This window comes from Malaya genurostris, chromosome 3 (genome assembly GCF_030247185.1).
Source record: "Malaya genurostris strain Urasoe2022 chromosome 3, Malgen_1.1, whole genome shotgun sequence".
Lineage (NCBI taxonomy): Eukaryota > Metazoa > Arthropoda > Insecta > Diptera > Culicidae > Malaya > Malaya genurostris.
This window is the reverse complement of record NC_080572.1, coordinates 17,358,143-17,378,579: the sequence shown is the minus strand read 5'-3', so window position 1 is coordinate 17,378,579 and position 20,437 is coordinate 17,358,143. Positions and strand designations below refer to the sequence as shown.

The 20,437-nt window shown below is 35.5% G+C and overlaps 2 protein-coding genes across 4 annotated transcripts in view; both read left to right on the top strand.

Annotated features, from left to right (window-relative positions):
• Positions 1 to 794: 794 nt before the first annotated feature.
• On the top strand, positions 795 to 3,956 carry LOC131437767 (F-box and leucine-rich repeat protein 13-like). 3 transcript variants are annotated; one of them, XM_058607324.1, is made up of 4 exons: positions 798 to 995; positions 1,060 to 2,562; positions 2,958 to 3,164; positions 3,822 to 3,956. In XM_058607324.1, the coding sequence occupies exons 1-4, from the start codon at positions 915 to 917 to the stop codon at positions 3,918 to 3,920; spliced, it is 1,890 nt and encodes a 629-aa protein (XP_058463307.1). In that variant the 5' UTR covers positions 798 to 914; the 3' UTR covers positions 3,921 to 3,956. The 3 variants fall into 3 exon arrangements, 2 of the variants coding, with proteins under 2 accessions (XP_058463307.1, XP_058463308.1); XM_058607325.1 differs by having other exon boundaries at positions 3,811 to 3,956; XR_009230819.1 differs by lacking the exon at positions 3,822 to 3,956 and having other exon boundaries at positions 795 to 995; positions 1,060 to 2,649; positions 2,958 to 3,094.
• A 325-nt stretch (positions 3,957 to 4,281) lies between these two features.
• LOC131435476 (uncharacterized) overlaps positions 4,282 to 20,437 on the top strand; it is a 30,972-nt gene continuing 14,816 nt past the window's right edge. Inside the window, exons 1-2 of the mRNA XM_058603401.1 lie at positions 4,282 to 4,558; positions 4,615 to 5,808. Of these exons, the coding sequence (XP_058459384.1) occupies positions 4,346 to 4,558; positions 4,615 to 5,808 (1,407 nt within the window). The 5' untranslated portion in view covers positions 4,282 to 4,345. The remainder of the gene's footprint in view (positions 4,559 to 4,614; positions 5,809 to 20,437) is intronic.

Genomic DNA, 20,437 nt, shown 5'->3' with positions numbered 1-20,437 from the left:
ATATATATATATATATATATATATATATATATATATATATATATATATATATATATATATATATATATATATATATAATAATTATTATTATTATAATCATGGAATTTGCCAATCACACACCATTACATTTGCGTGAGCTGCGACGCACCATTTATGTGCATCTTTTTCAAAGCGTGTACGATGCAATTCATAAAGACCTTCTTTGTCAAATGACGCAAAATTTCATGTGTAATGACTTAATATTGGATTAGCATGAATTTTACCTGTTGCAACTGTAATTTGCATTCGGCTAGCAAGTGCCACAGTATGAATTTATATGCAACATATACCAGCGAAGCAAATATGTGCTCCTGTGGCATGGAATACAGACGGAGCCATATCAGGACTATTCGACCAGTGGAGTGACATTTCCCATTCACTAGTACCCGAATGGATTTGATCGTAACAGCACCATGAGGCCGAGTCTCGTATTGATTTAATAATTGTAACGATTAAAACATTCTGTTGAATTGTTTATCAAAATCAATATTAAAAAAACATTTTACAGATACATTATGAGTTCCATAATAATTTTTTTTGAAGCAGTTATCAAAACATTATTCTAATTGAAATAAGTTACACTGAGATGAAACAAATATTGTTGACTATTAAAAACTCCAATACTGTGAAAGACAACGGTCTTAGTAATTAATTGGCATGTTTGTCGTAAGCATATACGACATCGAACAAGTTCGAGGAACTCACTTCCCGTTTGTCATTACATTTATTTATACCCGACACAAGTCAGTGATGATATTGCTTCGAAACCACTAGTCATATCACTTTTCACTGTCACGCGAATAGGTGCAAGTGCTCTAGCCGTGCTTTAGCAGTGCCCTAAATATCCGTGTTAAGCCTACCTAACTTACTTACTCATGGACTTTTTCATAACGGAAATGAAGCAACCAACACCCCTAGAACCGGAAAAGGTGGGATTCAACGATCTTCCGATGGAGGTGAGTATGGCTTACAAAATGTCTGTGTACACCACACAATAACGCAATCTTCGTCTTACTTTAGCTGCTGTTGAAAATCATGAAAATGATCACGTTAAACGATCGGATAGCCGCTGGAGAAACTTGTCGTAGATGGATGGAAGCTTCACATTACTACACACCGTTCAATGAGTTGCTTATTTTTCGGTTTACCAACATCAATTTCTGCGACAATGAACCACCAATTAAGAACTTTCTGGATGGATTCAGAATCTTCCCGAGAATTGAGATCAGTTCGGTAACATTCTACGGAAATAGTGAGTTTTGGCCCGATTTCGGAAAATTCGTTCTGGAGTTGACGATTAGGAACTGCTTGATTCGAGATTCTGAATTAACATGGATACTGCAACATCTGCCGAAACTTCGAAAACTTAGCATTGAGTCGTGTGACGAATTGTTCCGTATGTGGCATTTTGATAAAGCGTTCTATTGCTGCCAATCACACTTTGTTCTTGATGAATTAGTTGATGTTTCATTAGCGAACAACGATTTCATCGATGAGATGCACTTTAACTGGATAATAACGATAGCTCCTAACATTGCACATTTGGATATTTCGAACTGCTTCAAAATGGTAACTGCACTTCGTCGCGTACAAATGGTTGATCATATTATGCGATTTATCAACAACAAACGCTTTCAACTGGAATCTCTCAAATTCAGTGGTACACTATCGATCGATGATATTTGCCTTAGCACCCTTGCAATATTGGATGGTCTGTGCATAACAAGTTTAAGCCTGACATTTTGCGATAAGATTCCACCTGCCATCATTGATCTGCTCAGACGACAACCCGAACTAAAGATCACTCAAGCACTTCAATTCAAGGTGAACAAATCCAAAAAGACCATAAAGACTCCTGGATTTATTAGTTTTCTCACCAGTCAACCGGATCTGGTACATCTTGATCTGTCATCTTCGCTCGGAGTTACCGATGAGATCATGGAGCTCATTACTACATCTTTGCCAAAACTTAAAACCTTAAAACTCAAAAGATGTATTCTAATCACGGATGAAGGAATTATGGATATTGTCAAGTTGGAACATCTAGAGGTCTTAGACTTATCTAATTGTGAAAAAATTTCTGACCGAGCAATGTTCCACGGAGTAATCGGTCGCAAAATAAAACAGTTGAAAGAACTGTATCTGTGTGATCTGCCCAGCCTGAGTGACTATTCGCTGATACAGGTCACAATCAATTTTTCATTGATACGAATTCTCGATCTTAGCAGTTCACCAAACGCCGCTACGGATGCCACTATGCAGTACATCAATTTCTATCTGATACATCTCAGGAAGTTAATTCTGTACTGTTGCACTAAGGTCACGGATTCAGGACTCAGCGGTATCGATCTACCGTACAAGCCGTTGGAGATATGGGACATTTCCGAGTCGTTTTCTATTGAGCGTTTGTTCAAACTGCGCGTGCTAAACCTGAGTGGGTGCTATAAAATTACAGATCTGGCGCTCCAAAAGGCAATCAAATTCAGTGAGCTGAAGGAATTACATCTGGCGCGCTGTTCGCAGGTGATTGCTGTGTAACTTCGAGCACAGAGAACAGATATCCATGAGTGATTTCAATATGTGTAAAAAATTTTACGGTTTTTTTGGCAAGTAAGAAATTTGCTGAGGCGTTCTGAACAGCACGTAGAGTCAATGGTGGTTTTTAAACTAACTTTCATAACTTTTCAAACCATTTTATGCTGGCTAGGATGTCTGTTCTCTGTGTCGCAAATATGTTCCAAAAAATCAAACACATTGACACTATTTTTCATGTTTGCTTAGAAGTTATATCAATAACTTACAACTGACATTGACAACACTTCAAGCATAAACATCAGTATTTATTGTATTTACATTGTTCAAACATAAACTTCAGTTTTTGTTATCCTTATATTGTTATCTTTTACTGTTTCTTCCAGATTACCGAAGCAGGTATTGAATCCTTAGCCAAGAATAATAAATCCGTTGAGTTTTTGGACCTTAGCGAGTGTTCTCTAGTGAACGACAAATGTATAGATTTAATTACCACAAACCTTAAACGACTGAAAACTCTCATAGTGAATAAGTGCCCGCTGCTAACTGATGACAGCCTATACATTATCAGTATGAACTGCCGCTATCTCAAGGTATCGATGCAAAAAGTTTACCGTTTTGTTTCGATTTCCGTTTTCGTTTTATGTGATCATTTTAATGATTAATATGTTATCATGTGCATAAAGTCGATCGGTTGGCCTATCAGCAAAGACACCATATTAAAAATATATCCAGCTCTCACATTTCCCGAACAAATCATTGGCGAGTATGGCGCCCTCAGGGGAGTCCGCATCGAATCTCGTACATAGAAGTAGCAGACCCTGTCAGCTTGGAGGGAAATCAATCTTCAGCTCAGCAACGTCATCGCACGGCATAACATTCAACGAATCATGTCAATTGTATGGATGCGCAGTGCTCGAATTTGACATTTCTCTTCCCTTCTTCTATGTGCGAGATTCGATGCGGACTCGCCTGAGGGCGCCATGCTCGCAAAAAAGGATGTTGCCAATGATTTGTTCAGGAAATGTAAGAGCTGGATATCGTGTTAATATGATGTCTTTGGAAGTAGGAAAAAGAAATGTCAAATTCGTGCGCGGCAAAATAGCAGCACTGCACACACATACAATTGACATGATATGTTGATAACCCTTTAAGCTGACAGGGTCTGCTATCAGACTATTGTATTACTCATGTCATGTAGATGAGTGTGCTTTGAAATTAAATTTTAATCGTTTTAAGTTTCATTGCAGCACATTTCGTTGAACGGATGTCTAAGGTTGAGCCGGATTGAAGAGCGGTTATTCCGGCTGCCCACGGTAAAAACTGTCAATAGTAAATACAACAACTAGATCAGTATTAGGACAATAATAAACTTTATATATAAACTGTACAAGCTTTTTATTTATATCACCGCCGCCAAAACAATTGATTGTATTTTTAGCGAAGCGATGCACTAGTCGTCGAATATAAGTTGAACTTGCCATTGCTCACGAACATCGATGACAACATGTTGGCACGATCGATCTATCGACATTTAATTCGATATAAATAACTCGAATAGAGATCATTTCATGCATCATGCATTTATTTAATCTATAGTTTCCATCCACTATAAAGAAAATTGGGTGTGTTCAAGAAACCGATTGCATCCCCATCTATATCACAGACGTAACAGGATAACGAAACTTTATAAGCCGATGTATTGATTTGCAAACTGCAAGTGAAGGCAGCTAGTTGTACAATTTGCACAACAGTGTCTAAAATTTTGTTCAGAATGGAGGTTTTGATTGAGAGTTACTTTAACATGCACTATTATGGTTATGGATTCAGATATTATGAATCTGACAGTGAATCGGATAGTGTTGAAACAGATGAAGATGATGATGAAGAGGACATTTGTCGAGAATTTCCATTTGACGACGATGTATTCTATTTCAATATCAAAGCTCCAAGAGCGAAGACTGGTTGGGAAAATTTACCAATGGAGGTAAATCATCGAAGTATTTTTCTGGCATCAACACTAAAGAATGCTTGCACTTGCAGATACTGATCCACATATTCAGTTTTATCAGACCTACTGATCGTAATTCCGCATCACTCACTTGTCATCGATGGTTTGAAGCGCTGCGTCACCCACTATTCCTAAACGATACCTGCTTTCACTTCGAAAATATCGATGTTAACGATAACATTTCACCCATTCATGTGTTCCTAGACAGCTTCCGACATTTCACTAACATTAAATTGACGAAAGTTAAATTTAGTGGGCAGACGGCTTTCTGGAACTACTTTGGAATGCACATACGGGAGATAACATTCTACAATTGTGCTCTCACCAAACCGAAACTGTCGAAAATTTTGGATGCGATGCCAAATCTAGAACGTTTAAATATAGTCAATTGTGACGAATTATTTATTAGTTGGCACCCCGTAATCTTAGCTGACGTTTCACCAATATGTGAGCGTCTTAAGCACCTTGGCTTGCGCAAAAACAATGCTTTCAATGAAGATCATCTGGACTACTTGGTTGCAATGGCTCCGAGAATATGTTCACTGGAGATTTCCAAGTGTCTTAAAGAGCAAGACGCAGGAAAACGAGTCCGGATTCTGTGCCACATATTAGAAATTCTTAAACTACACAAACACCAGATGAAATCAGTCAATTTCAGCTACACCATGTACGATGATCTATTTTTGAAACAGTTCGCCGAGATCGAGAACATGGCACTGAGCAACATAAGTTTATCGTTTTTTGATAGAGCTCCCATCAAAGATCCTAGCATCATCGAAGTTCTGCGAAAGCACACCAATCTAATTCATCTGGATTTGACCTCTTTTCTCAATCTAACAGACTTTGCCTTGATTGAGATTGCTCGCTCGATGCCTTTGCTGAAAACATTGAAGCTAAATGGCTGTTGGCTTTTAACTGATTTCGGAATTTCGGAGGTCAGGAAGCTCAGGAACCTAGTAATACTGGATTTGTCTGATTGTGATCGCGTTACCGACGAGGGTTTTATTAAGGCAATTGTGGACATACACAGAACGAACCTAAAGGAGCTTTATTTGAGCATGCTACCTAGAATATCGGAGACAGTAATTCTGAAAATTTGCCTTACGCTGTTCAATCTGACTGTGCTTGATTTCTGTGGGTCGGATTGCATCAATGATACCTCGATACAGTATGTGTTTTGCTACCTAAAATTTGTTCGGGTTCTTCGACTAAATGGATGTGTAAAGGTAAATTTGCTTTTTTTTTTAATGTAACTTTTAAATAAGGCTATCCAACTACACTATTAAAATTGACACTTTCTGTTTATTTTTTAATTTTAATTTTTAACTTTTTTATTTATGACTTCTGGTCAGTCAGTATTTTTTACTTTTTTCGGTTTTTTAACGATATCAAACTAACTAGAGATTATAATAGGAGAAAGAATATGAAATCATAGAGCCATAGTACTCAAGGAAGAGCAAGGATGTGAAGAATAAAGTGCGGAAAAGTGAGACGTGACAAGGGTCATTTAAGTAAGCAGAAGGCTTCTCGTATCTAAACTTTTACCTTCTACCAGAGGAGTCGAACTTAGGCATCTTAGCGATACGAGTTATCCGAGTCTCTGATATGTCAGAAAGTAAAGGCAAAGGTCGTTTGCCATTTACTGTCCGAACCGGCAAAAGTAAAGTTACGAGAAGTTGTCACATTCTGCCCACGACGGTTTCTCAAACAATGTGTTTCATTGTGTTGATATTTTCTCATACAGTTAGTAATAACACCGGAATGGAAGATTTATCCGAAACTATTGCTTGAGTGCCTGGAGTTGAGATGAAATTATGGAAAAATCGCAGATGGCTCTGATGGCCATACCGAAAACAGAATATACAAAATGTTTCGAGGATTAGATCAAGCGCTGGCATAAATGTGTTGCCGTCGAGGGAAGTACTTTGAAGGGGACAATTTCGATTTTGATGAATAATCTTGTATTTTTTGTTTTATGAATAAATTCAGGGAACTTTTTGATGAAGGTAGTATTTCAAAGTGATCTCTTTTGCGCTTCAATAACTTATTATATTTTTCGTTTCCGAGCATTACTGTATTTGCTACGAGTCGGAAAGAAAAATGTTTTCTTGGGTAAAGCGGGGTAGGACAACGCGCAGCGAGATATAACCTTACTTTGCCCGAGTGGGTACAAACTCTGGTAAATCATACTGATATTTATTTTTCGACAGAATTGTATGCAAAAGATCATTTTTTATTCGATGTAGTTTTTAACAGATTTTGAAAAAATCAAAATAAGCAAAAAAAAAAAGAATGTTTGCGGCCATAAAGTCGTAAATTCATTTTCGTCTGAGACGTCAGACATAGCACTTTGGTGTAAATAAGTGCATTGTAAATAGCAATGGCTTTACGTCTGCTTAGCGGATTATGTTGATCCGCGAGGTGGCATTAGCAGTCAACATAATCTGCTAATGCACTGATGAGCTGAATGCGAAACGTAAAACAATCAAAACAGTCATGTGCACTTCTGCACAAACCGGTACCAACGAGGTACCAAAACCTAAATGACTAAAATAAACAATTTTATAATCACGAAATATTGGTTTTTCAAATATTCACAGATATTTGTTAATGTAAACAGCATTATCGTGAGATATTATTAAGAACCCTGCTTGGCCCGTTACATGGAGTAAAGCGGAACAAAAAAAAATTTAGATCGTTTTGAACAATTACCTAACGTAACGATTATTTAAGAAAAAAATAGTTTTTAGTCGGATAATTAGTTACTAAAGACAATGTAAATTTTTACGCGCAATGAATATCTCATTTAAATAATAAAAATATTCACTAAACCAAAATGTCCCCCCTTTTCCTCCCCTTCTCCTAACGCCGTTCGTAAGTAACCCGGTTGCATTGTGACTCCAAACATTCATCATTTCACACATGTATTAAATCGAATTGCAGTTAAACATTTAAAGTTGTAGTCCTCTCTCTATAAATATTTACCATATATGTCAGTTAATAGTGCGGTGTTTTTTTAATGTTAAGTGGAAGTTATATGTTCGAAGTAGTTGCCTTCGGAAGCTATACATGTTTTCACATCTTCCCACCAACTCAGAACAAATTGGCTCAGGTGACACGTTTTTCTAAATATCTGCAGATTTGGGCCGTTGCGTGCTACAAAATGACTCTGATGTCTTGTGGTGCATTCTGGTCGTGTTTCGAGCAATGTTTGATACAAATGCACAGGCTTTCCATAGAGATTAGGTTTTGCAGTTGTTATCGAAGGTTGGTCAGGGCCAACCCATGATTTTCTGTGCTTGGAATTCTCAAAATAGATCTATTCTCTTCTTAGCTTTTCCTGCTGCCTAACATTCAGCTCACGAGGAGTCCATTTTCTCACCTTTTGAATCTTTCTAATGACGTGTAGAGGACCAGAAACGGCTTGGCGGATAAGCTTTATCTCGCCGCCTATTGTTTTTCACAATGAAACCGTTTAAACCAACGTTCAAAAGCTCGGGACCAATAAAGTATGTTTGCGTGAACCTCCGTAGGAATTTCATGGGATTCAGCATCACTTTCATCAAACAGGATTAATGAATTAACACTTTCCGTGAATGCTCTTTACTTGGCAATAATTTCGACATGCTAATTTCCCTAAATTTATATGACACTAATTTGCAATTGACAAAAAAAGTTTTTTTGGAACGTGATGTTACAGCAGAAAAAAATTGCACCATAGTTCCGAATGTAAACTGATCTACACCATAGTTCCGAATGTAAAACTAATCTGAAAATGTTTGAAGATTCATCTCTTGAAAAAGTCCTGGTAACTGAAACACCTGGTAAGGTGACAAAATTAAAATTAAATATCAAACTAACTAGAGATTATAAGAGGAGAAAGAATATGAAATCATAGAGCCATAGTACTCAAGGAAGAGCAAGGATGTGAAGAATAAAGTGCGGAAAAGTGAGACGTGACAAGGGTCATTTAAGTAAGCAGAAGGCTTCTCGTATCTAAACTTTTACCTTCTACCAGAGGAGTCGAACTTAGGCATCTTAGCGATACGAGTTATCCGAGTCTCTGAAATGTCAGAAAGTAAAGGCAAAGGTCGTTTGCCATTTACTGTCCGAACCGGCAAAAGTAAAGTTACGAGAAGTTGTCACATTCTGCCCACGACGGTTTCTCACACAATGTGTTTCATTGTGTTGATATTTTCTTATACAGTTAGTAATAACATTCCATTCCGGTGTTATTACTAACTGTATGAGAAAATATCAACACAATGAAACACATTGTGTGAGAAACCGTCGTGGGCAGAATGTGACAACTTCTCGTAACTTTACTTTTGCCGGTTCGGACAGTAAATGGCAAACGACCTTTGCCTTTACTTTCTGACATATCAGAGACTCGGATAACTCGTATCGCTAAGATGCCTAAGTTCGACTCCTCTGGTAGAAGGTAAAAGTTTAGATACGAGAAGCCTTCTGCTTACTTAAATGACCCTTGTCACGTCTCACTTTTCCGCACTTTATTCTTCACATCCTTGCTCTTCCTTGAGTACTATGGCTCTATGATTTCATATTCTTTCTCCTCTTATAATCTCTAGTTAGTTTGATATTTAATTTTAATTTTGTCACCTTACCAGGTGTTTCAGTTACCAGGACTTTTTCAAGAGATGAATCCTCAAACATTTTCAGATTAGTTTTACATTCGGAACTATGGTGTAGATCAGTTTACATTCGGAACTATGGTGCAATTTTTTTCTGCTGTAACATCACGTTCCAAAAAAACTTTTTTTGTCAATTGCAAATTAGTGTCATATAAATTTAGGGAAATTAGCATGTCGAAATTATTGCCAAGTAAAGAGCATTCACGGAAAGTGTTAATTCATTAATCCTGTTTGATGAAAGTGATGCTGAATCCCATGAAATTCCTACGGAGGTTCACGCAAACATACTTTATTGGTCCCGAGCTTTTGAACGTTGGTTTAAACGGTTTCATTGTGAAAAACAATAGGCGGCGAGATAAAGCTTATCCGCCAAGCCGTTTCTGGTCCTCTACACGTCATTAGAAAGATTCAAAAGGTGAGAAAATGGACTCCTCGTGAGCTGAATGTTAGGCAGCAGGAAAAGCTAAGAAGAGAATAGATCTATTTTGAGAATTCCAAGCACAGAAAATCATGGGTTGGCCCTGACCAACCTTCGATAACAACTGCAAAACCTAATCTCTATGGAAAGCCTGTGCATTTGTATCAAACATTGCTCGAAACACGACCAGAATGCACCACAAGACATCAGAGTCATTTTGTAGCACGCAACGGCCCAAATCTGCAGATATTTAGAAAAACGTGTCACCTGAGCCAATTTGTTCTGAGTTGGTGGGAAGATGTGAAAACATGTATAGCTTCCGAAGGCAACTACTTCGAACATATAACTTCCACTTAACATTAAAAAAACACCGCACTATTAACTGACATATATGGTAAATATTTATAGAGAGAGGACTACAACTTTAAATGTTTAACTGCAATTCGATTTAATACATGTGTGAAATGATGAATGTTTGGAGTCACAATGCAACCGGGTTCCTTACGAACGGCGTTAGGAGAAGGGGAGGAAAAGGGGGGACATTTTGGTTTAGTGAATATTTTTATTATTTAAATGAGATATTCATTGCGCGTAAAAATTTACATTGTCGTTAGTAACTAATTATCCGACTAAAAACTATTTTTTTCTTAAATAATCGTTACGTTAGGTAATTGTTCAAAACGATCTAAATTTTTTTTTGTTCCGCTTTACTCCATGTAACGGGCCAAGCAGGGTTCTTAATAATATCTCACGATAATGCTGTTTACATTAACAAATATCTGTGAATATTTGAAAAACCAATATTTCGTGATTATAAAATTGTTTATTTTAGTCATTTAGGTTTTGGTACCTCGTTGGTACCGGTTTGTGCAGAAGTGCACATGACTGTTTTGATTGTTTTACGTTTCGCATTCAGCTCATCAGTGCATTAGCAGATTATGTTGACTGCTAATGCCACCTCGCGGATCAACATAATCCGCTAAGCAGACGTAAAGCCATTGCTATTTACAATGCACTTATTTACACCAAAGTGCTATGTCTGACGTCTCAGACGAAAATGAATTTACGACTTTATGGCCGCAAACATTCTTTTTTCTTTTTCCTTATTTTGATTTTTTCAAAATCTGTTAAAAATTACATCGAATAAAAAATGATCTTTTGCATACAATTCTGTCGAAAAATAAATATCAGTATGATTTACCAGAGTTTGTACCCACTCGGGCAAAGTAAGGTTATATCTCGCTGCGCGTTGTCCTACCCCGCTTTACCCAAGAAAACATTTTTCTTTCCGACTCGTAGCAAATACAGTAATGCTCGGAAACGAAAAATATAATAAGTTATTGAAGCGCAAAAGAGATCACTTTGAAATACTACCTTCATCAAAAAGTTCCCTGAATTTATTCATAAAACAAAAAATACAAGATTATTCATCAAAATCGAAATTGTCCCCTTCAAAGTACTTCCCTCGACTGCAACACATTTATGCCAGCGCTTGATCTAATCCTCGAAACATTTTGTATATTCTGTTTTCGGTATGGCCATCAGAGCCATCTGCGATTTTTCCATAATTTCATCTCGAGTGCTGAAACTCGTTCCACGGAGCGGTTTCTTGAGACGACCGAATAGGAAAAAGTCGCAGGGAGCCAAATCAGGTGAATTCGGTGGTTACTGAATGGGAGTCGTTTAGTTTTTTAGCCAAATGTTCACGGATAACGATGGCATTGTGTAACGGTGCGTTATCGTGGTGCAAGATCCACGAGTTGTTTGCCCACCAATCTGGTCTTTTTCGGTGAATTGCTTCAAGCAAACGTCTCATAACCAGGACCGTAGCATTGAGGCAAGTGAGGCGACTGCCTCGGGCGCCAACATCCAGGGGACGCCAAAACATGATGGAATTAATAAATATTTGTTAGACAATTAGTTTATGAATTTTTAATTTCTTGCGAATATTTCCGGGAAAACTATTTAAATCAGATTAAGTTTCAGATTAGTATTATATGACTACAAAAATCCGATAAGATACCGCCATAATCATTATCATTGATATTCATGAACAATTTTACAGTTATTAAGAATACAGAATCACTGTTCAGCGACGACCGTAACAATTATTTTTCATGAATAAGAGACGCTCTCTTCTAGATTGTGGATGTACAGCTGGACCTACCAAAGATCTAATTCAACCAAACCTGCGAACCTCTTGAAGAGCAAAAAATGGATTCGCTAAGAGCCATTGGGAAGGTTCCTCTTCCTCCCTGAAAGAGGCTATCATTCTCGAAAATTGGCTATTGGGAGATTCAACTTTAATGAAATCTACAAGTGCGTAGGTACCTCTACTACTATTATTTGCACTGATATCGCACGTATTGACGTTCTTCGAATTCTAGGAATGCGAGTTCAAAATACGAAAAAAAACTGTGCAAACAGTGGTCAGGTCGCATCGATTCGAATAGATAAAACTGAATATTTGAGATATTTGGCAGTCGAAACTTTAATAAATAAAGAACAATGTATAATTTTCCATATTTACCAAGCCGTACTCATAGCTTCCCATCACAGAGACGAAAATTTCGTTCACAATAAATCTCTTTGCATTACGCATAGAATGGACGCGACTATTCAAATTAAGTGTCTTCACATAATCGAAATTAGTATTGAATCGACTTGCATCGATGCTCATCAGCTTTCTCTGGATGCGCCGTACGTCTTGCTTGAGAGGCAATAGTTTTTGTCCGAGTTCTGCTGATTTTTCCCATTCGAGATGCTGAACGACTTCGATCATAGAGTGCTGGATGATTTTTATCACGGGTGACATTATGCATCCAAGTAGAATCTCCTTATCCATACAAAGTAAAGCAAAGTCTTGGCATTGCATGCCTTTTGGGAAATTTGGCCTTTCTGTTGACACACAAGACTTTGCAGTCGATTCTTAGCGTCCAGAATCACTGCATAACACCAGTTCCCGACATTTTATGCAATTCTAAGCCATTGAGCATCAAAAAAGAATTTCGAGTTCAGATTTCCAGAGTTGATTTTTTCCAAATAAGATCTCGAAGTTTCAGGCAATTCTAAAGACAATTTGCATCAAAAAATGAAGTTTTCGATTCCAGAAATCTCAAAATTCCCGAGAGTCGATTTAACCCATATAATTCAGGGGTTCCCAAATTTGAACCAAATGAGCAGATATCATCAATATCATCTTATTTTGTGTCGAAGATGTTGGGAAATGCCAAATCACTATTAAAAATTTTTTTCCAAGCGAAATTATCCTATGTACACACTAAGATTCGATTCCGTTGTTCGGAAATTTTTTTGACGAAAACTTTCGGTAATCAATAGAAATTACCGATATTTCGGTACAAGAACTTCATTTTACAACAATTATGCAAATTTTTACCGGACGATCAGTTTTACGCAAGTTTTCATTACAGAATTCTGTAAATAGATATACAATTCATACGGTAAGTCTGAATAGTCGCCGAGTACGGAAAAAACCATACCGTCCGTATGGTAAAATTATCTTCCAATAACCGAACATCTGTGAAAACTGATTGTCATGAAACTAACTGTAAAACAGTTAATAAAATTTTTGTCTTTGTCTTTGTCTTTGTCTTTTTATTAACCAAACGAAAAAAATCTTGAAGAGTTCATCGAATGGATTGAGATACAGGTGCTAATTATTTTAAATATTTGAACCACTAAAGTTTTTTGTTTACTTATAGGCAGAAAAAAAATATTGTATCACTTGTCCACTTGCTGCCTACACAAATCGTTCGAGGGTAATTTCTGGTGGACTCGACGGATTGTGCAGTGTTTTGGAAGGCGCTCATAATTCCGGTCAGCCGGAACATTTGACCCGTTTTTTCGTAGAATAAAACCATAGCCAGAACCGGTTGGAATTTTCTTCATTCGTTTTTGTGAATTTGTGTTGGTTTTTTTTTCTAATCCGAAAATACAGAATTTTAACCAAAGGAAAACAAAGAAACAAAAAATTACCGAACAATCAGTTAGATCCACTTGGTTTACAGTTTACGGTTGTTGCTTGAGAATTCTGCAATTATCGAACGATCGGTAATCAATTTAATTACCGCACTGATTACCGAACGTTCAGCTGTTGAAAATTCGGTAAAATATTATCGAATTCTGCAAAATTTTCTAAGTGTATATGATACATCATACGCTTGGACAATACGGTAGCAACAAAATTATAATATATATCTACATACACATCTACACAAAATAAGAAATATATCTACATTTTAAAAGTTGCATTTATATATACCATTCAAAGTCTTTTAAATAGTACTATCCGAGATCGAGGCACAATATGAATGGAAATATTCAGTGTATTTCGTTAAAAATATACCTTCGTTTCGGGTTTTAACGGATTTTTATTGATAATATTATTTGTATATATTGAAAACTGCAATAAACAACTTCATTTGTCGATGCCTTTCATTCAGCCAGGTAGGTTCGATTCCCAACCCCGCACACAGGGTCAGAAGGTTTTTATGGCTTAAAATGGTGAATGACTTCAAAGTTAAAACCTGTCTAATCTAAAAAAAATAATAACTTCATTTGTTTCCATTTCTTCCGATTTTTTATTTGTATGATATTTGAGATATTGGTACGATTTGTTGGGAGTATCGTAAGCTCATTTGATAGTGTTTCCAATGAATAATAAATTTTGGAGGTATTCATACTTACTTAGCACTAGTTTTGGCAGTCATGTTTTTGAATATTTCACACTTCGAAGATATAACAAAATGAATTTGATTTGCTAATGGCAAGAGATTTTCGAAAGAATTTTGATGCTCGAGTTTATCGGTTAACGATAGGCTTTGGAAAAAAATACTGCTGTATTATCCCACCGTATGATACGTTCAAATGTTAACAACAATTTTTTATTGTTTAACATAAATTTTTGGAATTTCACAAATAATTAATTTGATATTTTTGCAATAGTTTGTCAAAAGATGGAGCCATTACCTATGGTTTCGAACATAAGATTCACACAAATATGTTGCTAACTTTTATTTGGTCATTTGTGTGAACTTTGCAAGGTTATAATACAAATAAAACGTTGACACTTGAGAACAATTTTAATATACAAAGAAATCGGAAGTGTAAACTATGAACTAGTGCTCTAGTAAAGCTGTTAGGTACTAAGTTTCTTAAGTAAACATGTTTTAAAATATGTGAAGTTTTGCGTATGATATATCATACGCTAGGACATAATGGGTTAAAAAATAATCTTTACTATACGATACTTCTAGATCTCAACGATTCATGCAATTCTAAAATATTCGAAAAAAAAAATTTGGATTTCAGAAACCTCAGAATTTTTCTAAATTCCATTGTCAATTTTCAAAAATTATTTTCGCGACTGCGGTATCTTGAATTATGTATTATCCACATTTAGTATGAGTATGACTGGGTTAGCGTATAGCAGTGGGTGAGAGTGCGGAATGCGTTGAGTGAAAGGCCGCGAACGAGTGTTTGAAATATAGGTTGATATCTGCGTAATGGAGAATATCACATTGGCGATCTTATCATGAGCGAATACTAGAGTATTTGCAATTAATTGCTTTGTAAGCATGATCAAGTGTATATAAAAAACAGAAAGAACATAAAAAGTCGAAAAACTAAAGAAAAGTCCGAGGCAATGTATTTTCAAGTGTTGCCAGAAGCATGTAGTTGATTGATCCGAGTTTAGCTCATGACAAATATAAAATAAATCGAAATGACATACGTGAAAATAATGATAAATGCATATAAAAAAATGATAATAAAGTTTAAGTAGAGTTTAGCTCATTTCCAAACCTTTATTATCACAGTTGTGCACAGTTGAATTGCACATTATTAAAGTAGCTATAGTTCAAATATCTACTTTATCGTTGGTAACAATTTCAACTGTAGTTTATAAATGTCACAATGCAATAAGAGTGCTTCAATAATGAGTTACGAATGAAGTTCAAATATTGAACGAAAGAAATTCAAAAATTTTCCTATGGCGTATCATTTTTATATTTATTTTGATTTGAATCCATTAACCGTGGTTCTCTGGTTTCGTAGTTCGCAGCAGGAGCCTTGACATGTTTTGTTCGCATATAAGAATCTTATTTTATCACTAATAGCATTATAGTCTTTTCACATTTTCACATAACATTCATATATGTTACCATAACGCTGCACAATGTTAACGGTATTGTTTTCGAATGTTTCGATGTAATTAAAAGGCAAATTTTCCTCGGTAATCCATTTTACTTCTGTACTACCGACACATATTGGTAAATAAAGGTCAACTTAGACTGGGATATATAGCACGGCGGAAGGTAGTTAAGATAAGATAATGCTTAGTTTTTTTTTTTTTTAAATAACTATTTATTGGAATATGAGTTAAAATTAAATTATTAAGATTTAAATTGGGTGTTCAGCCACAAGTGGTGACTTTTCAGCCCTGTTATATATATATATATATATATATATATATATATATATATATATATATATATATATATATATATATATATATATATATATATATATATATATATATATATATATATATATATATATAAATATATGATTTGGTTATTACCATGAAGACATCATTTGCTTCCGCAATTCTGAGATTTTTGTGTAGGGAAAATTCTAAACCTACTTGTATTGTGTAATGGGGAAAAGAAACTTATAAACTAACTTACTAACTAATACAGAGAGCGAATCGATTCAATTGAAGATTGCATCGATTTTTGTCGGAATTCGCTTATAATATTATGTGACATTACATGTAATGGTTCTATATTTGTGTGTCTGTGTAACTCATTTGTACTAAACCAGGGAGGACGCTTCAGAATCATTTTCAGAATTTTATTCTGAATCCTTTGAAGCGTTTTCTTCCTGGTGGAACAACAGCTTGACCAAATTGGTACCGCATAAAGCATGGCTGGTCTGAAAATTTGTTTATAAATTAACAATTTGTTTTTTAGACAGAGCTTAGAATTTCTGTTTATAAGAGGATATAAACATTTAATATATTTATTACACTTTGCCTGAATTCCTTCAATGTGATCCTTGAAAGTGAGTTTTTTGTCATACGTTAAACCTAAGTATTTAGCTTGATCAGACCATGTCAATTCCAAGCCATTAAATTTGAGAATGTGATTATTGTTTGGTTTAAGAAAAGAAGCTCTTGGCTTGTGAGGAAAGATAATTAATTGCGTTTTTGCTGCATTTGGTTTAATTTTCCATTTTGACAGATAATCACTGAAAATATTTAAACTTCTTTGTAGGCGACTGCAGATCACTCTTAGATTTCTACCTGTGGCTAACAGACTTGTGTCGTCACAGAATAGCGATTTCTGACAACCAATGGGTAGATTTGGAAGATCAGAAGTGAAAATATTATACAAGATTGGAGCTACGCTCGAACCCTGCGGAACACCGGCTCGTACGGGTAGCAATTCAGATTAACAATTCTGATAGCTAACCTGAAGAGTACGATCAGTTAAATAATTTTGAATCATTTGGATCAAATAAATAGGAAACTGGAAATCAGACATCTTTGCTATTAAACCTTTGTGTCAAACACTGTCGAATGCTTTTTCTATGTCTAGAAGAGCAACTCCAGTGGATAACCCAGAAGATTTATTTGCTTTTATCATGTTCGTTACTCTGACAAGTTGATGAGTAGTTGAATGTTCATGACGAAATCCAAACTGCTCTGGTAAAAAAATTGAATTCTCATTTATATGAGTCATCATTCTCAACAAGATAATTTTTTCAAAAAGTTTACTGATAGAAGAAAGTAAGCTAATTGGGCGATAACTTGATGTTTCTGCTGGGTTTTTATCAGGTTTTAGGATAGGAATTACTTTAGCGTTTTTCCATCTTTTTGGGAAGTAAGCTAATGAAAAACACTTGTTGAAAATTTTAACCAGGAGTCTCAAGGCAACATCGGGAAGATTTTTAATAAGAATATTAAAAATTCCATCATTACCAGGAGCCTTCATGTTTTTGAGTTTCCTAATAATTGATTTAATTTCATCAAAATTCGTCTCAATAATGTCATCGTGTGATAACACTTGGGTTGAAATATGATCATATTTCAGTGAGACTTCATTTTCAATAGGACTCACAACGTTTAAATTAAAATTGTGGACACTCTCGAACTGCTGAGCAAGTTTTTGAGCTTTTTCACCATTTGTAAGAAGTATTTGATTTCCTTCCTTGAGAGCAGGAATTGGTTTCTGAGGTTTCTTAAGAACCTTAGAAAGTTTCCAGAAAGGTTTAGAATATGGTTTAATTTGTTCAACTTCATTAGCGAAATTTTCATTTCGCAAAAGAGTAAATCTATGTTTAATTTCTTTTTGTAAATCCTTAACTATGTTTTTCATAGCAGAATCACGAGAACGTTGATATTGTCGTCGACGAACATTCTTCAACCGAATGAGCAGTTGAAGATTGTCATCGATGATAGGAGAATTTAATTTAGTTTGAGCTTTGGGAACTGAAAGATTTCTAGCTTCGATAATATAATGATTCAAATTGTCAATTGCTGTGTCGATGTCCGCAGAATTTTCTAAAATAGTTTCATGATCCACATGATTTTCAATGTGAGATCTGTAATCTAACCAATTAGCTCTATGATAGTTGAAAATAGAACTAATTGGATTAATTATAGCTTCGTTGGAAAGTCTGAATGTTACTGGAAGATGATCTGAGTCAAAGTCAGCATGAGTAATCGGTTCACTACAAATGTGACTTTGATCTGTTAGAACCAGATCAATTGTAGACGGCTTTTTCACGGAAGAGAAACAAGTAGGATTACTGGGATGAAGAACTGTGAAGTAACCATCTGAGAGTTGATTATGAAGTATTTTACCATTACTGTTATTTTGCCTACAATTCCACTGGACATGCTTAGCATTTAAGTCCCCTATTACGAAAAATTTCGATCGATATCTTGTAAGTTTTTGCAAATCGCCTTTAAAGAAATTTAATTGTTCGCCGGAGCATTGGAATGGCAAATATGCTCCAGCGATGAAATAAATTCCATGAATGGTTTCAACTTCGATTCCCAAGCTTTCAATAACTTTAGTATTGAAAGAAGGTAAAATTCGATGTTTAATTTGCCGTTGGACAAAAATGGCAACTCCACCACCCATTCCAGTAAACCTGTCAAATCGATGAACCACATAATGTGGATTACTTTTCAATTTTACATTTGGTTTAAGAAAAGTTTCTGTCACAATGGCAATATGAATTTTGTGAACTTTGAGAAAATTATAAAATTCATCTTCACTCGATTTCAAAGATCGAGCATTCCAATTTAAAATATTCAAATAATTATTTAACATCACTGTTAAATTTTAAATTCATTATAATATTATTTGCAAAAATGCTTCAAAAAGTGATGAAGTCGAATTCATTTGGATGATCATTTGAAAAAGTTGATCTTGTAGGTAGATCATTTTATTTTCAGTTATATCGCCTAAATCGACTTCATTTAAAGAAGCGAATGGCATTGAAGGAATATTTGTAGGTAGACGCCATTAGAAGAAGATGATTTGGCCGGTCTACCTATTAATAAATTGTTTTCGTTAGAAGAAGAACTGCAAGGCGGTCCTGTGTTTTGATTATTTACATTAGAAGAAATAGGTGATAGATTTCTACCTAATATACCAGCATAACTGACATTAGAAGAAGATGATGACGAGGTCGATCTACCTGTCAATAAATTGTTTTCGTTAGAAGACGAATTGGCAGGCGTACCTGTTTTTTGTTTCGAAGAAATCAGTGCCTTAGAAGAATTAGGCGTGGCATTTGTAACGGTTTTTTGATTTTCAGGTATGTTCTGTAAATTTAAGGTCGTTGATTTGACTTGTTGTCGAAGCGAACGAGCGTTTAAAATTTTTTCCCTGACAGGACATTTCAAATAATTGGATTTATGATTTCCATTGCAATTTGAACATGAAAATTTATCAGTGGTTTCATTCATTGGACAATCGTCTTTCGAATGCGATTTACCACAATTCAAACACCGTATATCCATATGACAATTTTTGGTTCCATGACCGAAGCCTTGGCAACGACGACATTGCGTTAAGTTTGCAATACGATTATGCCGTTTATAATGTTCCCAATGAATTTTAATGTGGGAAATGAAACGTACTTTTTCTAAAGTTTTCAAATTGTTTACATCACTTCGATTGAAGTGTATTAGGTAAAGTTCATGGGAAATTCCAGAGCGTGGTTTAGAAGTACCATTCGCTCTTTTTTTCATAAGTATTACTTGGGAAGGGGCAAAACCAAGCAATTCTTTTAGTTCATTTTTAATTTCATCGATACATTGATCATTTGATAATCCTTTCAAGACAGCCTTGAAGGGTCTGTCTGATTTTATATCATATGAGTAAAATTTATGAAGTTTCTCGGACAAATATCGAATAAGTCGTTCGTAATCTTCCAATCCATCAACCAAGACTCGACATTCTCTTCTTCGTCCGATTTGAAATGAGACTTTTACTTCCGGGAGAAAAGTAGAAAGCTCAGTACGGAATGCTTTGAAGTCGGAAATCATCACCGTCACTGGTGGGATAGATTGTTGTTTCTTCCCAGAACGACAAGCGTCCATTTTGGGAATTTTTGAAGAATTTTCTTCTATGTCGCTACAATCGGATTCAGGAAGAATCTCGTAAATATTGTTAGACGGCATAGGATCAACGGAAGGGAAATCCGTCCGTTGTCTTTTATTTTTACATTCAGATTCTATAAGATCGT

Excerpts from the sequence above, each read along its gene's own strand:
- LOC131437767 (XM_058607324.1), top strand. The coding sequence starts at position 915 with ATGGACTTTTTCATAACGGAAATGAAGCAACCAACACCCCTAGAACCG. Across the intron at positions 2,563-2,957 it reads ATCTGGCGCGCTGTTCGCAG|ATTACCGAAGCAGGTATTGA; the intron begins GTGATTGCTGTG and ends TGTTTCTTCCAG. Across the intron at positions 3,165-3,821 it reads TGAACTGCCGCTATCTCAAG|CACATTTCGTTGAACGGATG; the intron begins GTATCGATGCAA and ends GTTTCATTGCAG.